At 32.0% G+C, this 25,145-nt stretch overlaps 2 protein-coding genes across 3 annotated transcripts in view; one reads left to right on the forward strand and one right to left on the reverse strand.

Moving 5' to 3' along the window:
* Nucleotides 1–5,169: 5,169 nt before the first annotated feature.
* The window catches only part of LOC133192981 (protocadherin Fat 4-like), a 31,101-nt gene continuing 11,125 nt past the window's right edge, over nucleotides 5,170–25,145 (reverse strand). The window contains exons 12-24 of the mRNA XM_061328981.1: nucleotides 24,550–24,726; nucleotides 23,609–23,799; nucleotides 23,072–23,423; nucleotides 21,536–21,944; nucleotides 21,395–21,432; nucleotides 7,379–7,518; nucleotides 7,176–7,268; nucleotides 6,625–6,763; nucleotides 6,152–6,192; nucleotides 5,974–6,043; nucleotides 5,802–5,838; nucleotides 5,617–5,689; nucleotides 5,170–5,424 (exon numbers count right to left, since the gene is read on the reverse strand). Of these exons, the coding sequence (XP_061184965.1) occupies nucleotides 5,248–5,424; nucleotides 5,617–5,689; nucleotides 5,802–5,838; nucleotides 5,974–6,043; nucleotides 6,152–6,192; nucleotides 6,625–6,763; nucleotides 7,176–7,268; nucleotides 7,379–7,518; nucleotides 21,395–21,432; nucleotides 21,536–21,944; nucleotides 23,072–23,423; nucleotides 23,609–23,799; nucleotides 24,550–24,726 (1,937 nt within the window). The 3' untranslated portion in view covers nucleotides 5,170–5,247. The remainder of the gene's footprint in view (nucleotides 5,425–5,616; nucleotides 5,690–5,801; nucleotides 5,839–5,973; nucleotides 6,044–6,151; nucleotides 6,193–6,624; nucleotides 6,764–7,175; nucleotides 7,269–7,378; nucleotides 7,519–21,394; nucleotides 21,433–21,535; nucleotides 21,945–23,071; nucleotides 23,424–23,608; nucleotides 23,800–24,549; nucleotides 24,727–25,145) is intronic.
* LOC133192246 (uncharacterized) lies at nucleotides 9,188–21,344 on the forward strand. 2 transcript variants are annotated; one of them, XM_061328237.1, is made up of 10 exons: nucleotides 9,188–9,313; nucleotides 11,060–11,294; nucleotides 11,640–11,717; nucleotides 13,183–13,365; nucleotides 15,888–16,207; nucleotides 19,484–19,651; nucleotides 20,085–20,226; nucleotides 20,440–20,517; nucleotides 20,661–20,840; nucleotides 21,224–21,344. In XM_061328237.1, the coding sequence occupies exons 1-9, from the start codon at nucleotides 9,260–9,262 to the stop codon at nucleotides 20,810–20,812; spliced, it is 1,410 nt and encodes a 469-aa protein (XP_061184221.1). In that variant the 5' UTR covers nucleotides 9,188–9,259; the 3' UTR covers nucleotides 20,813–20,840; nucleotides 21,224–21,344. The 2 variants fall into 2 exon arrangements, with proteins under 2 accessions (XP_061184221.1, XP_061184220.1); XM_061328236.1 differs by lacking the exon at nucleotides 21,224–21,344 and having other exon boundaries at nucleotides 20,661–20,896.

Here is a 25,145-nt window from a genome sequence, read left to right on the forward strand (position 1 = left end):
CCTTTGGCTCGAGCCCTTTTATTCAATTCCTTTTAAATAAAGAAGACGTGGCACTAGTGTTTGGTGTGTAAACTACGGGAATCGTGAGTACGAATAAATCATAGTTTAAATATCCAAACATTCAGACAGTTTAGTCATGCAGCTGACCACATTTGGAAAGACTTTACAAAAGTTAAGAACATATAAAAATGTTACACCACTTTGAAATAACTTGTCAAAAAATTAATATTTGAGTCTGCTTATCTTAACAGGTACGATATCGTAGTATCATTTCACATTTAATAATAAATAAAGAGCAAATGCAAAAGTGAAGATTGCTTTCGCTCTCGATGCAACACAATCTAAATTAAACTTTTCTTTAAATTTTCATAAATCAATGAATAAAATCAAATTGACTAACGACTTGATTGTTTGTTAAAAAAATGATAATACATGTAATAATAAACGCTTCATGCAAGGACCGAATCAAAATTAATAGATTCCTCGCCGTCATGGATAAGTAACATACACCAAGTGCTGTGCTATTTTCGTAGTATATACTAAATACTTGTTATAAAACGATAATGAGGCAGTGCTTTTACACAATTTGATTTATTTGGAAAAAGTTCATTTTAAATGGTCTCTTCTCTCTGTTTCTTTTTTAGTAATGATTGCTCATTTCTTTGAATTAAAATGCACATAATTAACGTTTTAAAATCGCAAAGAGATGACCCAGAGCAAATTTATAGAAAAACGTGTTTAAAGATGTAACATTTTGTACCAAATGACTCATCTAGCCATATTATAAAGCATATTTTAGTAAATCAAAACAATAAAATATTTCCCCTTTCTATATCACAGGAACCGCTATATCAACAGAATGCTAAAATCAATAGAATATTCACTTTTCAAGTGGGCCCAGATTCATGCCGAATCCAGATCTAATGCGCCCTCGTTCTTTCAGGCTAAAAAAATGTATGTAGAAATTATGCAACTACAAGAGGTGAAATTGCAACCTTTGACTATCGCTTGAATTTGAACAACTATCATTGTACTATGTGACACGGAAGGCATTTGTTAAGATAATACTATTAAATATACATAAGATAATATGTAGGAATATTGTACGTGTAATAAGACATGTCTTGTGATGACAAAATACACAAAACCTGAAGGAACCATCAAACCGTAAAAATCAGAATTACCGATCGTGCTGCACTGATGATGTGTCGTTTTCTGGCCGGGACGGGTAGCAAATAAAAACGCCTCTATGTCTGAGCCTGGTCAGAACAAAATAATAATAACAATAAATCTTATCAGAAAGTCTTTAAACGTTTATATATATGAAAAGAAACATTTGGAATCCCTAAAGATACTTACAAACTACCAAAAGTAGGAATTTTCCGTAAAATATGGACAACATCGCTAAGTATAAATAACAAATTAACTGACTGAGTCAATGTACTCACATTTTAACTTTAAGATTCTTATCAGCAATAATCCGCGGGATTTTCCCAATGTCTCAAAGCACCGAAACGTCACGCGATCTATTTTAGCTGATAGAATAAAAAGGGATATATTTAACTTTACAAAAATTCGGTATTCACAGGTCATATTTTTTTTATTTATAACTATATATCAAAGAGGACTTAATGCCCATTCTAAAGGGTTTTTTTAGAGTAAAATGATTGTTATATAGAACAAAGTTCTAACAACCTTATCCATATTACGAGTGTTATCTTCTAAGGAAAAATGGGTGAATTAAAAAAAAATGACCACCAAACTGAATTTTTTTGGCAAAATTCAACTACTTATAACATATTTTTCACTTATATCATCATATTGCAAATGCATTCTAGTTTAAAATCCTGAAGTGGCAATAGAATAGACAATTGGATTAAAAAGTTTCAGAATTTTTATTAGTAAAATTTCTTTTGAAAAAAGAAAATATCACACCTTAAAAGACTTTCTAAAATACATAATCACAAGAAATTATAGCTTTTTATGCTTCAAAATGGTAAAAGGGATATAAATGATTAAATCTAGACCTTGAATGAGTATCTTCTCTTGTACATGTGACAAAAAATTGGCTTTTTGATTGTTATATTACATTATTTTTTCAATTCTGCTTTGAAAAGTTTTAATATGAAAAAAATATGAAGAAATAAAATTCCCAAAAATTCACTTTTTTGTCCGTTCAAGTCAATTCTTTAAATCTAAGCCAAAAAAGAATTGTTATATACAAGTTCTCTTACAAAAAATACTAGATTTTGAAGTGACCCTATGTTACATTATTATGTTGCACTCCTGACATCTGATATGTATTTTATTTAACATTGTTTTAAAAATTATAACACACAATAACCCATTCTTACTTTGTAAATCAATTTGTTGTGTTGATATTTTTCATCGTTTACAGCAGGTTTTTCATATTTTGAAGACCTTAAAACATGATTATTTGCAAAGTGTAATATCTATAAATTATATTTAAAATATATGTGAAATGATGAAAACTATTCCCTGAATTGACTGTAAACTTTCTGTAATTTGTTGATAGACATAGTGTTTTGAACATCAAATATAGTATCAAGCATTTTTTTCAACTTATTTTTTAGTAAAGATAGTTAAAAAGCATAGGTAATTATGAAGCAGTTTTGTTGCACTCCTGACTGCAGTAAAATTTAAAATTAAAACCATAGAACACAAAAATTCATAAAGTGTTGGCAACATCAAGTGGTAATGAAATTATACAATACTTACAGTCCAATACTTCATAATTTAAACAGATGAAAGTATTTAAAATTCGCATTTTAATTTGAATTATACCCTATTTTATGCCAAAAAACTAGCTTAAATGTTTATTTAGAAGATAAAATATATTTTAAAGCATATTTTCTATTAGAAGACAAACACAGTAACCCACCAGAAAAATTCTACTCATCATTTTTTCTTTATTTTTATTCTTATTTGATGATTTATAATTCTAACATATTTGTTGCACTCCTGACCAAAAGCATTGGGGCCTTTAAAGTAGAATTGTGAAGTGAAAATTACATAAGAACTTGTTCTGTTGTTTCAGTGAAGTTGAGGAGGAGTTACTTGAATTTTATGACAATGTTTTAGTGTGTTTAATTTTAATGTTCATTAAAAAAATCACAAAAAAGATAAAGTCACATCTGAATTGATAAAATTGAAAAAGGAAGGATTTTAATAATAAAACTGTCAATAATTTAGCATTAAATTATACAAAAAGATCATTATTAATTAATGAATACTTCTAAGCATGAATAGAAGTCTTTTCGTCACACAACTTGAATCTTTAAAAAAATGTGTTGCACTCCTGACCATAGAAATATGGATCTGAAGCACAGACAGATCCTGTAATTGATAAATCTGTTTGGTAAAAATGGTCTTTGTGTCTTTATTTTCCAAAATAAAAATCAGAAAATCATATAATGATAATAGTTTTTTCATGCTTGGGGGCAAAACATCAAATGTTGCACTCCTGACATTTTTGGGTATGCACATATACTTGACTCTCATTAATGCTGCTTGTAATTTATATAACATTTTTAAGTTTTAAAATGTATATCAGTTATTATTTTACACTTCCAAAATTCTTTTTTGTCTTAATTTTCTATCAGAATTTTACAATTAATGTTTTTTTGGCAACACTACATTTTTTCTGTTGCACTCCTGACATGGTATAACATTTTTTTAAACATCAGCCATGACCACAACTTGATTAAACAAAAGTTTCAACAGTCCACATTTAAAGCTCAATACTTTGAATATTATCAAGAAAGACTTTATTTTCAACATGAAGCATTATTTTTTATTTCACAGATCTCCAAAAAATATTGAAATTTCAAAATGTCACAAAAAGGTGTTGCACTCCTGACAATTTTAGCATCATTTTTGGGCATAACTTTTTTGTTAATTGAGATATCAACGAGATATTTGGCAGGTATTTAGACACTATCTAAAGACATATGCTGAGACATAGAAATCTATTTTCATTGACTGTATTTTTAGTGTGGGTTGATAAATGTGCGTTTGGTCATTTTTTTTAATTCACCCAAATGTCAAGTTTCCTGAAATCTGATTGGCTAATACCCTTAGGGTTTATCTGCATTGTTATTCGGGAAAAACTTTAAAAATAAAGGGTAGCTTCACAAAACAAAAGTTTTGTGTACTTTTAATGAAGGAGTGGGACATCTAAACGAAATAGGAGAGCCGTTTGGGGAACATCTGTAACAGTTCCCTTACAACTAGCAATAGTTTTATTGAGGATCAACGTTTTTTACCGGCCCAGTTCAGGATGTATTTTTATCTTCTTTTACTGTCAGTAAACTTTAGACATGTACATGTACTCCAAAACTGTTTTTCAGCTTAACTCTTGTACATTAAAATTATCTGAAGAAAACATCCAAGGTTGGGAGAAGCAGAGTCAATAAGCTTTTTTCGGGAAAATGAAGACCTTCATAAGTTTTTCCAACATCAGATTCTCTTCTTCGTGACCATTGTTCAAAAGTGCTATAGATAGCTTAAAAAGACTAAACTCAAACTTACACAACTCACACACCTTCTGTCATCATGAAATTTGGATAAGCCCATCTATTTATAGCCCTCGATTCTTTTTCACTCCTTATTCTTGAAAAAGTTCCCTATGTTTGCCTGTAATGCTCCATTGTGGATACCCAAAACTCTTTAACAGAAAATGAAATGTGTGTGAGAGAGAGAGAGAGATGGGTGTATATGAGGGGGTGTGTTTGTGTGTTTTACATTTGTATTTTTAACATTTTATGACATATAGGCCTTTTTTAAGTTAACATGTGTTCCATTTTGTTAAAAAGAGTGTTCCAGTTGGTTTACTAGAACATTTCTAACATACAAATTGTTAGGCCATTATTTTTACACTGAAATGCTACAGATTTTTACGTTTGCCCGATCATGACAAGGAGCACACGGCGGGTGTGACCGGTCGACAGGGGATGCTAACTCCTCCATGGCATCTGATCCCACTTCTGGTGTTTTAAGACGTCCGTGTTTGCTCTGCTCCAAATCTGTATTGTTTCAATGGACTTTTAAGCTTGATAACTTTTCGTTATCTTCATATTTCATTTAATAAAAATAATCAAGAACACCATAAAATATTTTACTTTTCACAGTGAAATACTTCGTTGAAAATTTTATTATTTGTAATTCAGATGAAGATGATGACGCTTCGGGTGTCACATAATTAAATAGGTACACGTCTAATCATTTTTATTTAACATTTGTTGCAACAGCAGATGACACACAATGGCGTCCACCGTCCACAAATAGAATCTGTCCCGTGATGAAGGAAGCGTCCTCAGACGCTAAAAATGCCACAGACTTCGCTATATCCACCGGTAATCCAACTCGTCCAATGGGATGCTTAGATTTTTGGGTTTCCAGAAACTGAGAACATTTCATGGTTTGAATTAGAAATTTGAATAACTTGACATTTATTTTTAAATATACATCTCAATCTCCATACATATAAAATGAAAATTGTTTTTCATCAAGCAGAATTAATGGTTTAAACAATAATGTAGGTTATAGGCTACAATTGTTTGGCTTTTCTAAGTTCTGAAATCATAGTCATCTTACCCTTTGATACTTTTCATCGTCTTGATATGCCGAGTGTTCACGCCTGGTTATCTTGCTCACAACAGTCCCAGGACTAAAAACAAATCACTGTCACATTCTTAAAAGAATAACAACACTGATAAATAAATGACGCGCAACATAAAATCCATAGTCGACTATTTAAATTTACTTAGAGATTTACTTACTTTACTGCATTAACTCGAACACCAAATGGAGCTAACTCTGGAAATATCAATGTTATAATCAAGATCCTTTCAAATTTAATCATTTCTGAACACGTTTTTTTTTCTTGCTAGATTACTTTGCTAGAGAGGAGATCTATTAACAGTTTTTATGTCTTTAAAAAATTAAACTGACCTAAAGAAAGGCATTGTGTGAACATGTCTAAAGCTGCTTTACTCATACAATATACTGCGACTTCCGCCATCTGAAAATAGTTCTCTTGATAAGTAAAGCGAATATATACTCAGTATATGTTCTTCGTTTCCTTGTACACATCAAAATTGAGGGGGGAGGGGGGAGACTCTGAACATACCGGTTTTGGACCGCAGATACTTGAAATATTTACTATGTTTCCTACAATAGAAAAGTCATTTATAAAGAGGAAGAGAACTTGCCATGATTTTGGGATTTTTAGAAAAGTACAGGTAATGAATGGATTTAACAAGGTATTGTTGTACATCATAAGAATGTTGCCGTAGAAACTTGATCGTGTAATAAAATCTTTTGTCAGACATATATTACAATTGATTTAAGGTCTGACGACACGTTCCTCAAATATCTAATTTGTATCTCTTCATAAAATATGAAAAATTATTCATAATCGTCATTCTCTTGTGAATTCTAAACTTTTTTCAAAATGTCTTGGAAAATAAGTACGCCAAAAATTGTGATATTGGCAATTCAAGCGATTTCTAATAGGATTATACAGGAAACACAATCCTCCGATATGCTTAAAAATATGTATATTATAGATTGAAAACGAATAAGATATCAATTCTAGCTTACCTTTCGATTCTTTCAAATATGGAATGGCATCCCTGGAGAGAAAAAAGTGACATTTTGTGTTTGTGTCCATCATAGTGTCGTACATGTCTTCTGTTGTTTCTGACGTTTTTGCATAGTACATTGTTCCAGCGTTGTTAACCTATATAATATTGCGTCTTTTGTTTATAAATTTTTAATTGTTAGTCTCAACCTCCTACAAATACTTTATAATCATTTCGTTAATCTGAGATAATCTTACACATCTGTATGAATTATCTCACCATAAAGTGTATTTAAGCAATCTGTTGAACTGAAATTATATGGGTTAAAAGGATGAATAGCTTTCATATAACATTCAGGTTTGATCGAGGATCTTCTGAATCATAAAATACATAAAATCGTAAAAATCATAATCATAAAAAAAGTATAAGAATTTACAAAACTTAATAGAGTGAAATGTCTTAAAAAAGAAAACTGATATCAGTGTAGAATTAACCCTAATTACTTTCTCCACAAAAAGTCTTATTCTACTTAATTTTAAGCACAAGAAAAGTTCCACTGAAATATCTTACCAAAACATCTAAGCGCTTAAATTTTTCAATAGTATTTTTCAGCAGTTTGCTTCTAAATTCTGCAGATGTAAGGTCGCCTTCTTGTATTAATATCTATAATAAAATGAAGAAAAAAAACTTGAAATGGATATTTCAAATACAAAACAGACCCACAAAGATGAATGTCAAATTTATTTTAAAAATTTATTATTACTCGATCGCACCTGTTCGTCTGTCAGTCCGTTTTCTTGACATTGTTTAGCTACTCGAGAGAGTTCCTCTTTATTTCTACCAGTCAGTGAAAGATGGGCACCTAACGAGGCAAAATGTAGAGCAACTCCCTCTCCAATACCGGCACTGGCACCTAAAAGAAAAGAAAACAGATACTAGTGCTTTCAGCATTGTTCAAATCTATCACACAGAGGGTTATAGAGATATACAGAACCACCTTGGTCTAAATACACTGTATACGTATGATGAAAAGAAGTTAATAAACATCGTGACAATTACTCTGTAGGTACCTGTTATGAGAACCACTTTCTGTGTAAAGTTTGCCATGATCGTTTGTTTTCCAAAGGGAGTTCACTCTAATTTACAGTTCGAAATGTAGGTCATATGTAGAACTAAATAATCTCTCTCTCTCTCTCTCTCTCTCTCTCTCTCTCTCTCTCTCTCTCTCAGTATTCAAGCGAAAAATTATTGGACATGGCAACTTAGGACATTTCAACTCGTGAAAATGAATTGAAACATCGCTTCTCATACGATTGCATTATTTTATTATATTTTAAAAAAAATACGATCAAACATTATTCGTGATTAAATTTTATTATATTTATATGGTGTTGTCAATAAATAAATTGAATTGAATATAAAAAAAAAATACGATCAAACATTATTCGTGATTAAATTGTATGGAAAAACTAAGTACATCTAAATTATTCTGAATAAGCAAGAACACATCCTATGAAATATTTTTTCCCTGTTTTCACTGCACATTTTGACTGTGTCCTTGCCGGGGGCGCTGAACGGTAGAATGCACTGCACTAAAGCAGTATAGCTATATAGGTAAGTATAATAAATAACGGACACAAAACCCCCACGCCTGATGGGTCCAGAGGAATGCTCAGGTTAACGAGATTTTTTTTCAATTAAATTTGTAAATCTGACCGGCGTTTCCCGGGAAAATGTGACTCCCGCGGCAGAGTCGATATATATGTGCATGGAAGTTTTCTCAAAAATCCGTCAAAAGGATTTAACAATCATTAAATATTGTAAGTATTGAATCAAATAAATATGGTGCGTGTTCTACTGTAAACAATACTTAATTTTATTTTACTGATAAATATATATATATATATATATATATATATATATATATATATATATATATATATATATATATATATATATATATATATATATATATATATATATATATATATATATATATATATTTGCATTTTTTTAAAGCGATTAATGACGTGAACCATGGGACATAAACGCTTCGTGCAGGAAGACCTAGAGTTACCTCCCTGGTTGTGGGATCCTGCTTTCTCCGAAAGAAAAAAGCGAAATACAAAGGTAGGAGTTCTGCTTCAACGTCGCTGTGCTTTCCAGGTAAATAAACAGATAGGTACACATTATTTGCATTCCTTCTTTCAGAGGTAATAGATACATGTAGATGTAGATGTAGAAAATGCTCTGGTAGCACTGAGAAAAGTTCAGTTACCATGCATGCATGCATTTTAAACAATTAAAAAAAATCATTAAAGAATTCTTAAAACTAGACGCAATTCATGGTAATGGTCAATGAAATGATTTAATGAATATTGTTACCTTGCGAATTCAAAATTACAATGTGTTTATGACGGAACATCAGACAATCTATCATTTTTTTCTATTGATAAATATGAAAAATTACAATATCCCATCCCTAATATCTCTCTAATATTTCAGTGGTTGTCTACCATAGAAAGTTAATGGTCCTCGACTTAATAACACATTTAAGTTTCCCGTTGTCTACTTCCGTCTTATTTTAAGTGGGCCGAAATTTTTCTTGTCAAATTCACCTAAGACATTATAAACAAAATTCATGTTCGCTTTCAATGTATTCCACCAGTTACCGAGTTCAGGTCAGGCAGACAGGGCTCTCTAGTCAGGTAGGGGTTTGGATTTATAATTAATGGTATTAGTTGTAGTGTAGGTATTTCATGAAAGAAAAAAATAAAACAATGCATACAATGTACTTCTAAAATGAATCATTTAGACTAAAGGCTAAGTTTTTGAAGTGTGGAGTCACATGCATATATAGTATGAAACACTAGTTCTTCATATGAGGGTTTATCCAAAAGTGATGTCTCAATTGCTATAAAATCTTTAATAATCCAAAGTTATCAACAAAATTTTATATATAAGTACCTCTATCTATTTTAATTTTTGCCTTAAAATGTAAATCAGATATATGCAATACTGTTTAAAATATTAAATTAAACACAACCATAGGTCTTGTCTCTCACTTCATGGCTAGAATATGACGTTCCTGTTCTGCACTCATTTTCAGTTATCTGAATTGTCGACAGATTTTTCCGTTATTTCCCGATCATGACAAGGAGCACACGGCGGGTGTGACCGGTCGACAGGGGAGGCTCACTCCTCCATGGCACCTGATCCCACCTCTGATGTTTTGGAGGTCCGTGTTTGCTCTGCTCCTATTTTGTAATGTTTGATGGACTTTTGAGCTTGAATACTGTTCGTTATTTCCGTATATTTCATCCATAAATCTATTAAATCTCTCACATATACATTTATTTCTTGTACACTCTAAAATTGTGCTTGAGCGTCTTCTTTTGAGCTATTTTATTAATTTTTTTTTTACCTTTCCATAATACATTTGTGTATTTATTCCGTTGCGCGTACATGTATAGATCAAACGTAGCACCGGATTCCGGGAGGTGACGGAAAATCCTCATCCTCCACGCACTTTCTTCTTCCTAGCATCTGTCCATTTTTTGACTTCCATTCACAATGGTATTTGAGGCAACTTTTTTATCTTTATAATCTTAGTTAGTGGTAAATTTTTCGGACGTCAAGTCTGGCATTAAGTAAGGTTATCAAACTTCTCAACATTTCAACTGAGGTAGAAGAAAGTGATTGGACGATCGGACAGCCTTTATCCTCGCTTACTCTTGAATCTGACAATACATAATATCTAGGCAAAAGAATTGAATTTAGAAATAACATTTGGACAAAGTTTGAAAAAAAATACAAATCAAATCAAGACACTTTGTGGCAAATTGGTAGTAAAGATTATTAAAAAGAAGCATTTGTGATGGGATAAATCGAGAGTGAGTGCCGAAAAGTAATGTCATAACGACGTCGGTAGCATCCTTTCCGGTCGACGATAGACAAAACCTAATGTTGTGTTTATCAAATATTTTAAGAAGTATTTTATATAATTGAATGACATTTTAAGACAAAGGTATATGTTTGTAAAATTTTGTTCATAGCATTATTAGAGATTTTATAGCAGCTAGTTGTAACATTACTTTGGATCAACCCTCGTACAATTATATCTTTGTGTCGCAATATACATTTATTCGGCTCGATCTGTTAATTTTCTATCAAAAAATCAACAATTTTAATTAAAATTTAAACATGTCAGTATATTTTTTCTTTAATTTATCAATCTTAAACAAAGTTTTCACCTAACCACTATAATATCACAAAACATGCAACCCAAAAAGCCCAGAAACAATATTTCTGTGATTGCATAGTGTGAACTGTAGCATCCACCGGTGTCGTTCCCTCGTAGAAGAAAATTATAAAGTTTACAAGAGAGCATTCAAAACTTTATTCTCCTATTAATATAATCATATCCTACTTTTATGAGGATTTATTTATTCTAGAAAAGCGATTCCCAGTTTACCGAAGAGGTAATCCGCAGTCACAATGAGTGCAGAAAGAAACATGGCGTACAGCCTCTGACGCATGCGCCCGATTTATCTACACAAGCTCAAAGATGGGCAGAGGTTCTGGCCCAAACAAACACCTTCAAACACAGCAACGCCTCATTAAGAGGGGAGAGGCTGGGGGAAAACATAGCCATGAAGTGGTCCTCCAATCCACAGGACTCATACCCTGGTGATAAAATTAAGATACATTTTATTGGACGAATTTATGTTTGAGCGTTCTTTGGAATATGAGGCCAAGATCAACTGGCTCTTTAATGCTCTCATTCAGTGGATGTGATTTTAAACATTAACTAAAACTTTTTTTTCTTGTAAAAATTGACTTAACTAATATTATCTTTAAGTTTGGGTTTTAAATTAAATTAAAAAAAGAAAAACAATTTCAAAACGTAAGGCATTTTAATTTCACAACAGCTATGCTTATAGTAATATCTTAAATGTTCTGAAAATTACACAATGATAGTTGATTTTACCGTTATAATAAGAAATTATGCTAAAATTATCAATATTAATCCAGGTCAGGAGGTTACGGACCAATGGTATAGTGAAATAAAGTTCTTCACCTTCGGCGCTGAGCCCAGGAACCTTTCAGCAGGTAATAAAATTCGTATTTCAAACAAGTGAAAATACGAAAAATCTTAAATATAATAAATCTTCGAAAGACACGACATAGAAATTATATTTGAGCTGGATATTATTAACATGAAATAGAAAATCATAGACTTCCTAATGTGTGAGGCAAAGAAGTAAAGAACAATATGAAGAAGCACTTAAGATACTTTGACACATATCATACAGTACCCCAAATCATCAATTGCATATATGAAACTAGTCTAAAGAGTTTTTTCTGAACATTAGGCAATGATGATACACACGTTTGTGCAATAGCAAAAGGAAATTATGTACAATCATTCATTTAAAAGGAACGATTGTTTGTATCATTTCCCCCTTGTTATGAACATGGTTTTCAGGAAGCATTGTTTCTGAAAAGGTTGTAAAATTTGGGGGTCTATATAGAAAGGAAGTATAATAACTTTTTGTTGTATTTTGAAGTTTTTCAATAAGGCTACCATCTTAATTAGAAAAATTAAAAAGCCGGGATGTAGAACTTGCAACTGGTGATTTGTTTTCCTACAATTTCTAAACATTTCCAGCAATAGTTTTTTTTTTCTTTTCGAGAATTTAACCCGGAAAAATTTCTATTTTACATCTCAGGAATTAAGATTTCTGAATACTGAGTAGTTGAATATTATGTAACTGTACGTTTTAACTGAAATACACTGGAGATATAATGCAGATATCATTAAGGAATCTATTTTAATCAAAAATGAAGACATCACACGGAAAATTAGTCCTTAGATGGTGATAATTGTCCATTATTAACATCAATACCTTTTGAGTATTAGGAATGTCATTTCATTCATTGCCTTCTTCCTACTCAAAAGCCTTTCTCAATATCTTATAGTGTAAACAAGGCGATATTGACCCAACATTCACAACCTATTTTCGATTCCTTGTTCCTAAACAGATGGGGGTATTGACTTTCTTAATGTGGCGCCTAATTTTATTATTGCATTGATTTATTCTCCTTTCGGTAGCAATCGGGTATACCAGTTATATAGGTCATAAGTTGTAATACTGTGTGTGTATAAATTTACTTTGCAAACCACAAATGAAAATTTTACGCTTATAATGAAAAAAAATTAGTGAAATTAAATTGATACGCACTGAAGTCATTAATTATATCAATATCTATTTTTCTTTCACAACATGCAACATTTTGCCATCAGTTACTTTTGAATACAAATGTACATCACTGATAGTTGCTAATGACATGCTTAATATCACAGAACAATGTTACCTTAGTTGAAGATACATCGCTGATTTGACCAAGTATTGTCATGTTGTATATTTTGAATTTACCGGGTGGTAGTAGATTCAAAATTTACAACATGACAGTATTCACAGTGCTGTAAATAACTATAAAGTTACAAAGCCTCCTTCTGTTTTTTTGCTGGGTTTAAAAAGTGACAATGTCCTTTTTTATCATTATTTTTAAGGACATTTTACACAAGTTATCTGGAGAGGAAGCAGGGAAATTGGAGTCGGAAGAGCGCGTTCGAAGGATGGGAAAATTATTGTCGTGGCGAACTACAGACCTGCTGGTAACGTTGTTGGGAGGTTTACAGACAACATCCCAGCCCCAACAACAGGTGTTCTGAGAAGACCACAAGGACTGACAGGTAGTAGAATATGCAATATTAAGTATATAATGGAGGGTTAGGTTACCTAGCAATTTGAAAAGCTGTGTCGCAAATTGATTGCAAATGTAAACAGATGTGCGCATATTAAAAACGGAAATAATGTGACAAGTTTTATCATTAATAGCTTTCTGGGCTTTATATAGTTTTGTACAGTATTTTTAGAGCATACTTGAATTGTAATGTGTTTTTAAAAAAGATTGCTCGCTCTCTTTCTTCTTTACTCTTTTATGCAAAATAAAATGTATATGTTTGTATTTTTTCACCTACTTTTTATATATTGTTTAAAGTGGAAATATTCAGTAAACTATACGCAAATACTTTGCAATGAGCTTTGCTCATATTTTCTTTTTCAAATAAAACCATATTGATCTCGCAGATTTATCGAACTTTTTTTAGTGCAAAGCAGGATGTATATATGTTTGCAATTTTCTTCTTAAACTGAAAAAAAAAAATTCCGGAAAAAAGTACTAGTTCTTTGCATTAAGCTTTGCTTATAAAACCGTTTTCTTTCTCAAATGAAGACATATTGGTTTGGCGGATTGATCTGAATGTTAGTAAATACTAAATAAAGGATTAATTCTGGCTGTTATCTGTGTTAATGGCCGGAGTAAGCTGACTCCCTTGTTTGTACATGATCGAGGTCTGTCTAAGTTTGGAGGATGTTTATACCGCTTTTGAGAGCATTAAAAACCCATTAATGCTTGTCAAGAAAAGTTTGATTTTCACCATTATTTGCCATATATGCATTGTATGTTTTCACGGTTAAAAATCCATTTTGCTGATCAAAAAGATTTAAATCTACTCAATGAAAAATGAACTTAATGTACAAAATAAAAATTATTTATTGTCACAGAAAGTAAATCAAAAATGTTTGATATAAATGTTGATTTAAATCCTGTGTCAACTGAACAGTTCGTGAAATGTAAAAGTACCATACAAACTGGCAAACGGTTACTCTAATTGTATTGATAACATTCATATTTTCCGGATTTATTAATCTATAAGGTATGCTGAAAAATCTATAAATCCAAATGTTTGTTCTATCCTGTTCGAGAGAGCTTTTAATGCTAGAATCTACTTAGTATTCTACCAGTCTATAAAGTTGGGGCTTTCCTCTATTGACCCATATTTGATATCATAAATATCTGCGTGGGACTGAAGGGCGGTGGCTATCCGCCGGCGATTTAAACTGTCTATAAGGTATCTGATACAGTCTCTTACAAGTAATACCATCATAGGACACCACGAACTATAAAAACAACGTAAGTAATCCAGTAATATTAAAAGTTTTTTTAGTGAAATATTTTTTTTAATATGATATGTATATATTACTTAGATATATGGTTAACGTTTCATTTTATTGCATTGCACTTGTTCACATATTTTCATTTTGTTATTCAGTTTTGCGTTTCACATTAAAGGATCTTTTTACTTTTTATTTTCCAAAAAAAGAAAACGTTGATATCTGATCCGCTTCTCAACTGAACCATTTTTCGTGTGTTATACAAACCTCTTTTATACGTATGTATTCTAATTTTAAAATTTGCTTCTTTAGGCTTTCGCAATGTCACAGATTGACTGAATTCATTGTAAACAAAATCTACTGCTCTTTCATAAAAAAAAAAAAATACATTTGTTCCTTTTAATCAGAAAAAAAAATATGTATATTACTTGCATTTTGCATAATCAGTTCTTGCTTAATGAAATTCGAAAACACAGAGAAAAGGCAACGTATTTTCTTAAATAAAATCTTTCAAAATTTGAAACTATGCGATATATTTCGTCTATTCATTTTTATCTTACATCCCCTTTCTACCCAAAATTTTCACCTTTACATAACAGAGATAGTATATGTTGACAAGTTAAGGGTGGCGTCAGTGATAATACTTTGTCAACAGCTTTGTGAACAGTTAACATTTTTATTGACTATTGATTTTCCTGTCGTGTCTGTACTACGTGTCCTAATCCAAGATCTGACTAAAAATTTTCTAACCTACAAAGGTCACGTTCTCTCGTAAAACTTGTTATGTCCCTTTGATAGAACCATGAAACAAGTTGAAGAACTTTCAGCTATCAAAATTATAATTGATTCCTTTGAAAGGTGGATTGGTGGTACTTAACGTTAGAAAAAATGTCAAAACACTAAGAAAGATACCTAATTTCGTAGCACTTTAAACATTTTTACAACTACCTAAAACGAAATGGGGTTTATGTATACCAAACATGCTCCTTGCAACATGCTTTATAATATCATATTGACAAAAATCGCTCTGATGGCTGCAGATTGCATAGCTATATTGATTAAGTACATAGTAGTCGAAAAGTACACAGTAGAAATTGATTATATATATCTGAAAAGTATCATATATACAGAAGCAAAGCTCAAACCATGAAATCGTTAATTAGAGGCTTATTTTGTATGAATAAATACATATTAGCCAAGAAATTCTTGGCTTGTAATAGAAACAAAACCAAGCATACAATATATGGCAATTTTTCAGAACCAACCCTCAAAAGGGAAACGAATCCTTTGGCTTGCAATTCCAAATCAACAACTTTCGACAAATATAGAAGTGGAAGAATGGAAGCAAAGTCTACAAGAACTTTTACTGAAACCACCGGAAGTGGTGCCAACAAAATCACGAAAACTATAGTGGAAGAAACCATTATCAAAGCAGATGGTTCTAAGGTCACCAATCGAAAAGAAACCATTACACACGGAGAAAAAGGTGGAGCTAGTTCTTCTGGACCCCTAATGTTAGACAGAGGAAGGGAAAAGGAAAAGGACAGTAAAAAGGATAAAGGAAGTGGTATGCTAGAGGTGGGTATTGTCCTTAAATGTTAAATTAATGAAAATAAATTAATTTTAATTACAATGTATAAGTTAAAAGACGAAAGATGTATTTCGTATTATATTAACTCAATAGAACTTGAGGATATTAAATTTTTCTTTATCATTTTTTAAAAAATCAGCCTTAATTGAAAGTGGCTATGAAATGTTTGTGATGACCATAAACCTATTTGAACATTGTAAATCACCAAGCAAACCATTCCCTGTATACTGAATCAGAGTTATCGCTCTTGTGTTTTATATACTGCGCAAAGTGTCAGTTATATACAACTTTCACAAACGAATCTTTTTTTTTTATCTTTAGACATTCTCCACGTACATAAATTGACATTTATTTCTAGTATAGCATCTTTATAATAAACTTGTTACAAATGAATAAGGTAAATATAGTACTTAACGAACAGTGATCAATTTCGTAAATTCTGTAAGCAATTCGAAACGAGAACAGGACATAAACATAAACCTCTGAAAACACCAGAGGTGAAATATACGATATGGTTCAATGGAACGTCTAAATTGCCTCAGGTTGTGATGATTCTTGTTCTTTATATGCCGATACTTTGTCTATATACGCTGACACGTCTTTGTAACTGTATTTGATGATACTATGACATTACATGCTAATATTTCTTTATGATATGATGTATTGACATACATGTAGTGTGCTGATACTTGTCTCTGTATGCTGATACATCTTCATCATATGACGATACTTTGACATTATGTGCTGATATTTTCTTCATGATATGTTGACACCTTTTCATTCTGTGCTGATATGTCGTTAGTATAGGCTGATACTTTGACATTATACTATTATACATGTACAAGTATGCTGATATTTCTTAATTCCTGAGTGATTGATGATGCTTTATAATGTGATGATTGTTATTTTCTAGTTAAATTTATATTTTGGAGATATGCTTTAAATCGAAACTTACGGGAAGGAAGATGGAGTCTCATTTCAACGCGTGTCGAAATCATGAATTGGGTTGAAATATGCTTATGAATATATTTTGAAAGGGAAGAAAACACGCCAGATATTGTTTGTGAGTTGTCTGTCCAAGGATTTGATGCCATTGGTTATTTTAAAAATAGAGTCAATGATGAATCTATCAGATGTGTCTCAAAATATTTTCACCACAAAAATTTTTCTTTTAAAATTCCAATGTCTCTTTTAAGATTCTCTTAAATGGCTTCCTAAACTCACTTTTATTCCGTTCAAATAGACTTGTTCTGCGATAGTTCACGCCGATCCCCGTGAGAATTAAGCGATTTGAAAGTTATTTTCAAGCAAATTCTCTATTGTCAATTTTGGAATATTAAACATACATTACCTTGAATTCAGCTTGGTTGAGACTACCAAATTTAACACAACCGATTTCCCGCCTCTAATTGAAATACTAACGGCTTCAAATTCTTAAATAAACAGCTTATGCAGCTTATAAGATATATCTGGCGTTATTTCTTAATTCCCTTTAAAACTGCTCATAAGCATGTTTGGCCCAAGTTTCTCTTATACATACAGCATGTTTTTCTACAAGTGTTGAAATTATCCCCTGTCTTGCTTTCGGGTGTTTGTGTTGTAAACATTTCAACAAAATATAAAATCTATCAGAAAATGAAAAATAATCATCACGTTATAAAGCATTATTAATTAATCGAAGAAGAAGCAGCGTATACATGTATTATCAAAGTAGCAGTTTACAGTGTCAAAGCACCATCATATAATAAAGAGAGTATTTTTATCGTATAAGGGCAAAGTATCTAAGTGTCAAAGTTTCATCATGTAATGAAGAAATATCAACATACGAAGACAATGTATCAGCATATAAAGAAGTATCAGAATATAATGGTGAAGTGGCAGTATATAAAGTATTAGCAACTAATGAAGTCGTAGAAGTATCACGATATGAATGTTAAACACATAAGGCAATTGAGGCGTTCTATAGTCCAAGATACAAAATTCGTCTGTAAGCACATTAGTTTAGCATAAATACATGCATAACATTCAAATATTCATGCATTTGGTGTCATCTTGTTTTTACCATCGACCCCTCATCTCATTTTACTTCGACATTCAAGACATCTTCGAAAGATTTTTTTTTAATTCTTTTCATAAGAATTGTCAGACACCTTCAATAATTACATATAGGGTGTACGTATTTGTAGACTGTATGCGTAAATAATCATTTAATTGTTTCCCACTAGACTATATAGGCATTTACAGAATGTTACTATCCGTCAATAATGAAGCCGCTAACCTTGAACCAAATATGATGGATCATTGCAACGAAAATGAATGCCAGACTGCAAGCTGGTATTCGTGTTTTAAGCGTAGATTTTTCTTAATAATGAAACAAGTGTATTTCACTTTTCTAATTCATTTTCAATTTTATTAAAAAAGACTTTTTTTCATGTAGAAAAATTTCACACGATTACTTTGTTTTTGATGATGTATGCTTAATTTAAAAGATTTTTTTCTTTAAATTGACGTAGGACTCATTTTGTTAAAACTGTTATATATTAAATTTCTAGGAAAACAAAGCAGAAATATTTATTGTTTATCAAACAAAAATTCATGTGAAAGGTTATTAATTTGTGTAACATAGATAACAGGGAACACATGTTATATGCTACCTTCTCATCTCTATATTTCTTCTATAGAAACATGACTCATAAATAGAAGCCTGGTAGATTTTGTCTGTTTGATGACAGATACAGCAAGTGTTGAAAGTTTTTCACTTCATTTACAGCCTTAAAGATTACAGATAACATAACCTCTTTAATCTTGGGGGTGATCAAAATAAATTTACACCCATAGATCACTAGCTTAAGCCGACATATATATACTAGGCATCGTCTTCTTCAAAATCAGACTTTCTCTTTGTTAATGTGATATATTGTCAACATTAAGACAAAGCTACCATGATATATAATCATCATTCTGTGGCGTCGCGTATGTAATATACATCACCTACTGTGTATTACATGAACATACTCTTATTGACAATTTCGTCAAATCAAGGCTGTGCTATGGCTGCACTTTATAGTGAAAGCTGTTGATAAAAAATCCTTTCCACGTGATTTCATCTGATATCTTACAGCTCGTTTCACATCGTCTATTTAGTGTACAATTTCACAAGGATCAGGGAAATTTTTGGCATCTCCTGAAAACTGTGATTTGATGCAAAAAGTGAGGGTTGTTAAAAATTTTCAAATTAAAAAATGGGTTGCTGTTGTTCACAGTTTTTCAAAGGCAAGGATAAGAAGAGAGATTCGTCCAGTTCCAGCTCAGGGTCATCTCAGGAGAGGGCCAAGAAACCACAGTCTATCAAAGAGTTCATAGACGAATGTGTTAAGGTTCATAACAAGTACAGAAAAAAGCACGGAGTTCCAACTCTCAGCCATGCAAAGGTATGTCTCTTTCTGTATGCGAAAGAAATTAAGTGACACTTGTACCAAACGCAGGGAAAAACAATTATTTCCTAATCTCGGGGAAGACAACTTGAAAAAAAATTATACTCCAAGAAAAAAGATTAATTGGCAACATTTGGAGGATGGCTCAATTGAGAAGTTGGTTAAAATGGTCAATGTATTGTCAGTTTTCATTTTCAGTGATTATACGGATTGAATTTTATCAATTCTTTTGCAAACTAACTACGGTTGAATTTACCATACATCAGTATGCATTGACTGCGAGTAACAGTCAGCACGATAGATGCTTTGGAAATTAAAAAAAATCTCTGTTGAATATTACATGACACATTTAAAAGATACGAAATCCAAGTCTAAAAATTAAGGATTTTACGCCCACTTTCAAAATGTTTCCAATTTATTTTGTCTTTAGGATCTAAGTGCATTTGCTCAGAAGTGGGCGGAACATTTAGCTGCCACCAATTCTTTTCAACACAGCGATTGCATGCACAAAGGAGAGCGTCTTGGGGAAAATATCGCTTGTAAATGGTCCTCCTCAGGGGGAGATTACTCAGGTACAGAAAGATTTATTTTAATCTGTCTCGAAAATCCCAATAAATATGATTCTTAGATACTACTATTGACAAGCTTTAGTTTTAAGTGAAATTAATTTTGGCTTCTTTATTGTTAAAAGTTTGTTCTAATTTTAGTTGATGTAGCATTAGAAAATCCTTGATTTAAGATAAAGACGTGTTCATATAAGTAAATATACTTCTGTTTTGTTTCAGGAAAGGAAGCTTGTGATCAATGGTACAGCGAGATCAGTAAACATGATTTCAACAACGAACCAAGATCCCTCGGGTCAGGTGAGGCAAAAAAAAATTCTCCTCCCATTTTCCCCTACCGTAAATTTTTGAAGAAAAGACCATTTGCTTGACAATGCGCGCACCTCATAATATTGTGCCTTTCAATTATAATTTGAATTCTCAAACAATTTTCTTCATTTTAGGTCATTTTACACAAATGATTTGGAAAGGAAGTAAAGAAATGGGGGTTGGAAAAGCCAAAACCTCGGGAGGAAAAGTCATTGTTGTAGCAAGTTATAGACCAGCTGGAAATCTCGTGGGATCATTTAAAGAAAACGTCCCTCCACCAAAGTAGCTCATGTATAAATACCTGATGACAGCCAGTTTGTATTTCATTGATATGTACATAAAATCATATACCAATAAATTTTGAACATTCCGATGGACCAATCACAAAAAAATTGTTTTATTCATTGATGCCGGCAAAGTACAAAAAGAGCTTTTGGACGTTTTAAAACTGTATAAAGCTTTGTTTGCTAAATGAGTGTCTGTGTTTTCTGAACAGGTTGTAAGTTTTCTCCTAAAATTCGTTTCTTTTATTGGTGACAATAAATAAACATTTTTAAAAAATACTATGAAAAAATATACAAAACAATAAATGGGATACTGCAATTATGTCAACAATAATAAAAACATCAACAAATATGTCAGAATACAGTGTTATAGCACTGAAATGTTTTGAAAATAATACTGTTACATTCTGTAGATTGGTGGTACAGTGGATTAATTAAACGTGTGATCGTTCATTTTCCAAGCATCCCAAGTTGTAAAAGAAGCTGGTGTTCGAACTCCTGAAAAATTAAATGATTAAAATAATTTTGAAAATGGTTGGTTTAAATTCAATTTTTTCAGGAACAATATTGTTTGAGTTACTTACGTGATGGCTCGACATAAGATATTTCTGTAGGTTCCCTTCTGAAAATAGATACAAAACATGAATTCATACCTTTACATTTATATATCGAAGAATATGAGTTGAGCTGTGTTAAGGCTGGTATTTGTTTGTAACAAAACCTACCTTATTTTAAATCGTCGCTTCCTTTTACATTTCTTGGCTAATTTTTCACATAACCTTGGTATCCAGGAGAAATCCCCATACCTAACGATAAATGTTGAGATCAGAATCAACAATCCTGCTGCAACAGCCATGGAGGCGACGAACCAGGCCACGTTACGTGTGTCCTCGAAAAACGTCATGTACCTGTCGGTGGTACTGGAGACAGCAACAGTGGTAGTGCCGGGTATCACTATAGTAACGGTCATCGTGTCTGTTTTCCCGCCTCCGTCTGTGGCTGTTATGATAATGGCCTTTGTATCTCCCGCCGCAAATGGAGATAAATCAGACGCAACAAAGAGTTCTCCGTTGTATTTCATTCCAAAGTATGTACCTCCAGTTGAGGTTTGGTCGATAGTGTATGTTATCTCCCCTAAAATAAATTATTTACGTTATTACATTATTCCCTTTCATTGATACAGAAGATTATTTTTTTTAAGTCAGATTCAAGCTTTAATCAATTTTTCAAGTTTGCTTTTCATCAACATGTATACAAAGAACCCAAATATGAACATGGAAATATGACACCAGGAAACTCATGGGCCACAATGTTCACTCGATTCACCTTTGTCTTCCTGAAACGTGTACATGTTTATAAAATGAAGCACATTCGGGGTCATTTATATTTTCTAAAAAATCTATTAACAGTATATATTGAGTTTTAAAACCAACTTAAAATTTGTTTTGGCATTTTTGTTCTTCAATGTTAAAACTGGAATAATTCCATACTAAACTTTGTTCATCAATTTTGGCCCAACGAACTTGAATCTACGTTCTATCATTTTTCAAATAAAAACCTTTGACCATTATTGTGGCTTATCCTAAACCGAGGGACCATGTTTGAATGAACTGCGATTTTTCTGATATATTTGCATGTACAATTTTACCCCACCCCACCCCCTTGCTGCTCCCCAACCTTGTTCTAAGAGCCATACTTTAAACAAATGTGAATTTACACTACATAAGGAAACTTTCACGAAAGTTTGACTTGTCGTTTTTTTTTTTTTTAAAGATTTCTTACCTTACTTTTAATTGTTTTGCATTTAGCACAGTTCAGAAGAAACTGTACCTAATTTACATCAAACTTAATACACTAATACAAATTGGTGAAAGCTACTCTACTGCGTCATAATTTTTTTCTGTTCTTGACCTTCCTTTTGACTTTGACCTTCTCATGGCCTTGAACGTCACTCTTGAATCTTGTCTGACAAGTATTTTCATCCCTATAATCCTGGTCATCAATGAGCAAATTAATTCTACTTTACACAAGGATTCTCTGGCAAATTTGCCTGTAAATGACCAGGTGGGGTTTGAAAATGAAAAAAAATTACAGACAACAGAGGAGAGACAGATGCTGGACAATTTTTAATCAGGAAAATCTCACACGGATTAGCTTTTTGCTCGGAAGAGCTAAAACATGGTCAAAAACTTTTGACACAAGATATAGAAATTAGTAATATCAGATCTGCCCCCTGTTTAAGTAAATCTGATATTTCATACCAAAGCTCTCAATATCTCCATCTGTTGCTGGTAGAGCAGCAATAACTGTTCCGACACTGGAGGTTGACGGTACAAAAAAAGAGTAGGCGCTGCTGGCGAATGTAGGATCGTTGTCGTTGATGTTGTTGATATTGACCACGAGAGTGGCAGTGTCGGTGAGACTTCCGTCGGAAGCAGTGACGGTACAAGTCACACTAGCAGGAAGTCCGGAGTCTATATCGTACTGACTAGTAAAGGTTAACGCTCCTGATGAAGGATTCATGGTGAATTGTGGACAGTCTTGCGTATATGTAATTGTATCACCCTCGGGATCTGTTACAGCGAATGCTGGCGTTCCAATTGAATCACCTGCCTGTGAATTGATTAAGAACAATGTTATGGTACTTTTAAAGAACAAAGCAAATTTTCACAGAAGCTATGTCATAGAAGTGTGTTTTTCTTTCTCTTTTTCAGTTTTATTATTATTTTTATTACTTTGCATCAATATCAAATAGTGAATTAATTTGATTAAATACATGCTTTTGTCATAGAACTTACACCTCCTTCGTTTCCTGTTACGGAGTACGTTGATTTCGAGAAAGATGGCGCCTCGTTCAAATTGGAGATGTCAATTGTAAGAGTACCGCTTGCAGAAGCTTTCCCATCGGAAACATAAGCCGTTAAGTAAAATGTCTTTGGAGTGATAGTTTCGTAATTGATGTTGGTTGAAGTAGTCTTCACAACGCCCGCTAATATAAATTTAATTCAATTTAATTTAGTACTCATCATACTAATTATACTGAATTATAATTTGTTTTAAAAACCATTATATGTCATTTATTATTCTTTTGATTTAAGAATTCTAAATATTCAATGCTACGTCTTTAAAAAAAAATATACCTTTTTTAATGAGAGAAAAGTGTCCCTTCTCAAAAAATCAACTAATACAGTAACAAATAGAAATATAACTGTCAAGTAATGAAAGTTTCTTCAATTTTTCTTTAAACGACAAATTTATTTTATTTTATTTTATTTTTTTTTTTTTTTTTTGGTCATTATTTCGTATTATTTGGTCAATGAATAAACTCTTTAAGATAACAAGCTGAAACTTTACATATAGATACCTTCATGACCAATATACTCATGATCAATATATATTCATGACCAATAGTGATATCTTTTACCTTCTTGCTCATCATAAAAGATCATATCAATTCTTTTTGAAGAAGCTTTTATCTGCTATAAATATGTGAGTGTATTTAAATGAAAAAAAAGATACGTCGATATCTTCCTTTGTTTTAAAGTATTACAGCATATCATTACGTTCAGCCTACGAAATTTGACGTTGTTATCGTGTTCAAATTTTTGAATTTATATGAATGAATATAAACTCAAAAATTAGAAAAGGCAGTATTTTAATTTTTGTATAACAATAATCAAAGGCAAACTACAAAATATTAGACTTTAGTGAAGAATATTGAAAAACTGAGGAAACGTACAACTGTCTACGGTAAAATAGGTCGATCCACCAGAGCTAACCGAATACGTCCACGTATGACTGTCAAGACTGTTGACGTCAGACTTTTCTAGAGTGTAGAGAGTGCTCAGCTGGGCTGTGTTTTCTGCTACTACTATGCTAGAGGGTAGATTGGTGATATTTGGCGCTGTATTGATATCTGGAATGAAAATTGAACAAATAAGTCTTTGAGAATTGAACATGATAATCACAGTTAAAACCATAAAAGAGTTTTCAAAACTATATACATGTAAACATATTTTTAAACAACAGAAAGGATTTAACCAGGGTTTATTTTTCTATGTTAATTTTCTAGCTCTACTGGTCAGAGACCTGAAGAGTTTATGCGATAGTGAGTGTCTGTCCGTCTGTATAGCTGTCTGTTTGTCTGTAAATAATTTTTAAAACGCTACTTCTACAGTTTTAGTTCGATTTCAATATAACTTGGCACACAAGTAGACTACACTAAGGTACATGAGTCTATTTATCGTTTTTTTATTTCAATGAATGATGTTGCCATGGTAACTAAAAAAAGAAATTTCTGGGAAATTCTTTCAAACGCTACTCCTCCCACAGTAT

This window comes from Saccostrea echinata, unplaced genomic scaffold (genome assembly GCF_033153115.1).
Source record: "Saccostrea echinata isolate AGI-Se365-2 ecotype Australia unplaced genomic scaffold, CSIRO_AGI_Sech_v1 ptg000025l, whole genome shotgun sequence".
Lineage (NCBI taxonomy): Eukaryota > Metazoa > Mollusca > Bivalvia > Ostreida > Ostreidae > Saccostrea > Saccostrea echinata.